This window comes from Papaver somniferum, chromosome 7 (genome assembly GCF_003573695.1).
Source record: "Papaver somniferum cultivar HN1 chromosome 7, ASM357369v1, whole genome shotgun sequence".
NCBI lineage: Eukaryota > Viridiplantae > Streptophyta > Magnoliopsida > Ranunculales > Papaveraceae > Papaver > Papaver somniferum.
In genome coordinates, this window is record NC_039364.1 from 218,888,100 (window position 1) to 218,889,539 (window position 1,440).

At 37.5% G+C, this 1,440-nt stretch overlaps 1 protein-coding gene across 1 annotated transcript; it reads left to right on the forward strand.

Annotated features, from left to right (window-relative positions):
* Window positions 1-435: 435 nt before the first annotated feature.
* LOC113295963 (general transcriptional corepressor trfA-like) lies at window positions 436-1,440 on the forward strand. The gene has a single exon (XM_026544289.1). The coding sequence runs from the start codon at window positions 436-438 to the stop codon at window positions 1,438-1,440; it is 1,005 nt and encodes a 334-aa protein (XP_026400074.1).

A 1,440-nucleotide genomic window follows, 5' to 3' on the forward strand; every position in this document is an offset into this window, starting at 1 on the left:
TTTTTTTTTTTTTTTGAGCTGTTTAAATTTTTTTACTGTGTCTTGAAAACTCTTTTGGTTTTATTGCAAAAGATTTGAATATTTTGTTGACGTAATTTTCTGAATTTCTCTGTATAGGATTAGATCAGTGATGATGAGCTGTGAGCATCTGTGTTTTTTTAAAGCATGCTCTCTATAGTCTAGACAGGAAAAGTAAGACAGATAGTGAAACAACTATTAATACTACTACCTGTGTTCTTCTTAGCAGAAAGAAAAAAAAACCATTACTGAATCTTCCTTCTATCTTTTGGAAGGTTTATTGGGTTTTCTTTCCCCTTTGATTTCAAATGCTTTTGAAATCTCATCTACATTATCTAATCGTTTAAGAATTTCAAGTTTATTTTCTACTTCTTCTAGCTCTGTTTATTAGGTAAAAAAAAGAGTTTCATAGAATCAATGGCGGATTTATTTCATCACTCTTCGTCATCAGGAACAAGATTTCAAACAGCGATATGGACAATGAAGCTTGCATTTCTGTTAATCGGAATAATCTCAACATTCCTTTTGTTTAAACTTGCAATACCTTACTCTTTCTCGCTTTTCATTTCTACACTTCCTCGTATTTGGATCTCATTTCGAAGCTGGTTAGCTCCTCCTTATCTTTACATACTTGTCAACTTCATCATCATCGGTATTGTTGCTTCGTCAAATTATCAACAGAAGGTTTCAGAAATGAAGAACAAACAAGTTGACAGGGAAACAGAGGGGATGGGGAGAGAGTCACAGATGAAGAAGAAGAAAGTTGAGAGAGAATCTGAGAAGAAGAAATCTAGTAGAAGAAAGCAAAAACCAGATCAGAAAACATCGGTGAGTTTTTCAGAATCCGATGAGTTTGTGTCAGTTTCCGGTGAGAAATCTGTAGTTTTTGTCAAGAAATCGGTTGAGTCTTCACCTGATACTCGTTCTGATACTTCATGTGTGACTGATTCCGACGTTTCACCACCTGTGAGCCGCCAAAAATCGCCAGAAGTTCATCGTAAACTTTCTAAATCGGTTGTTGAGCCGACGAAGCAAATCAGTGTAGCTGAGGAATTGGAACAGAACGATTCGTTAGACGCTACGTGGACTGCGATTATAGAAGGACGTGGAAAACCTCCAACTAAGCATTTAAGAAAGAGTGACACGTGGAATGTTCCTCCAACTGTGATTCTACCCGGCCAGGATAAGAAAGAACTGAGAAAATCTGAAACGTTTAACGACGTGGCCTCTACCGGCTCATCTGGATCGGGTTCTTCTCGCGGCAGTGGTGGTGGTGGGTTGAGAAGAGAAAGTTCGTTGAGTCAAGATGAGTTGAATCGGCGAGTTGAGATGTTTATTAAGAAATTCAAAAATGATATGGTACTTCAGAGACAGGAATCTTACAAGCGTTATCATGAGATGATTAATCGTGGAGTTTACTAG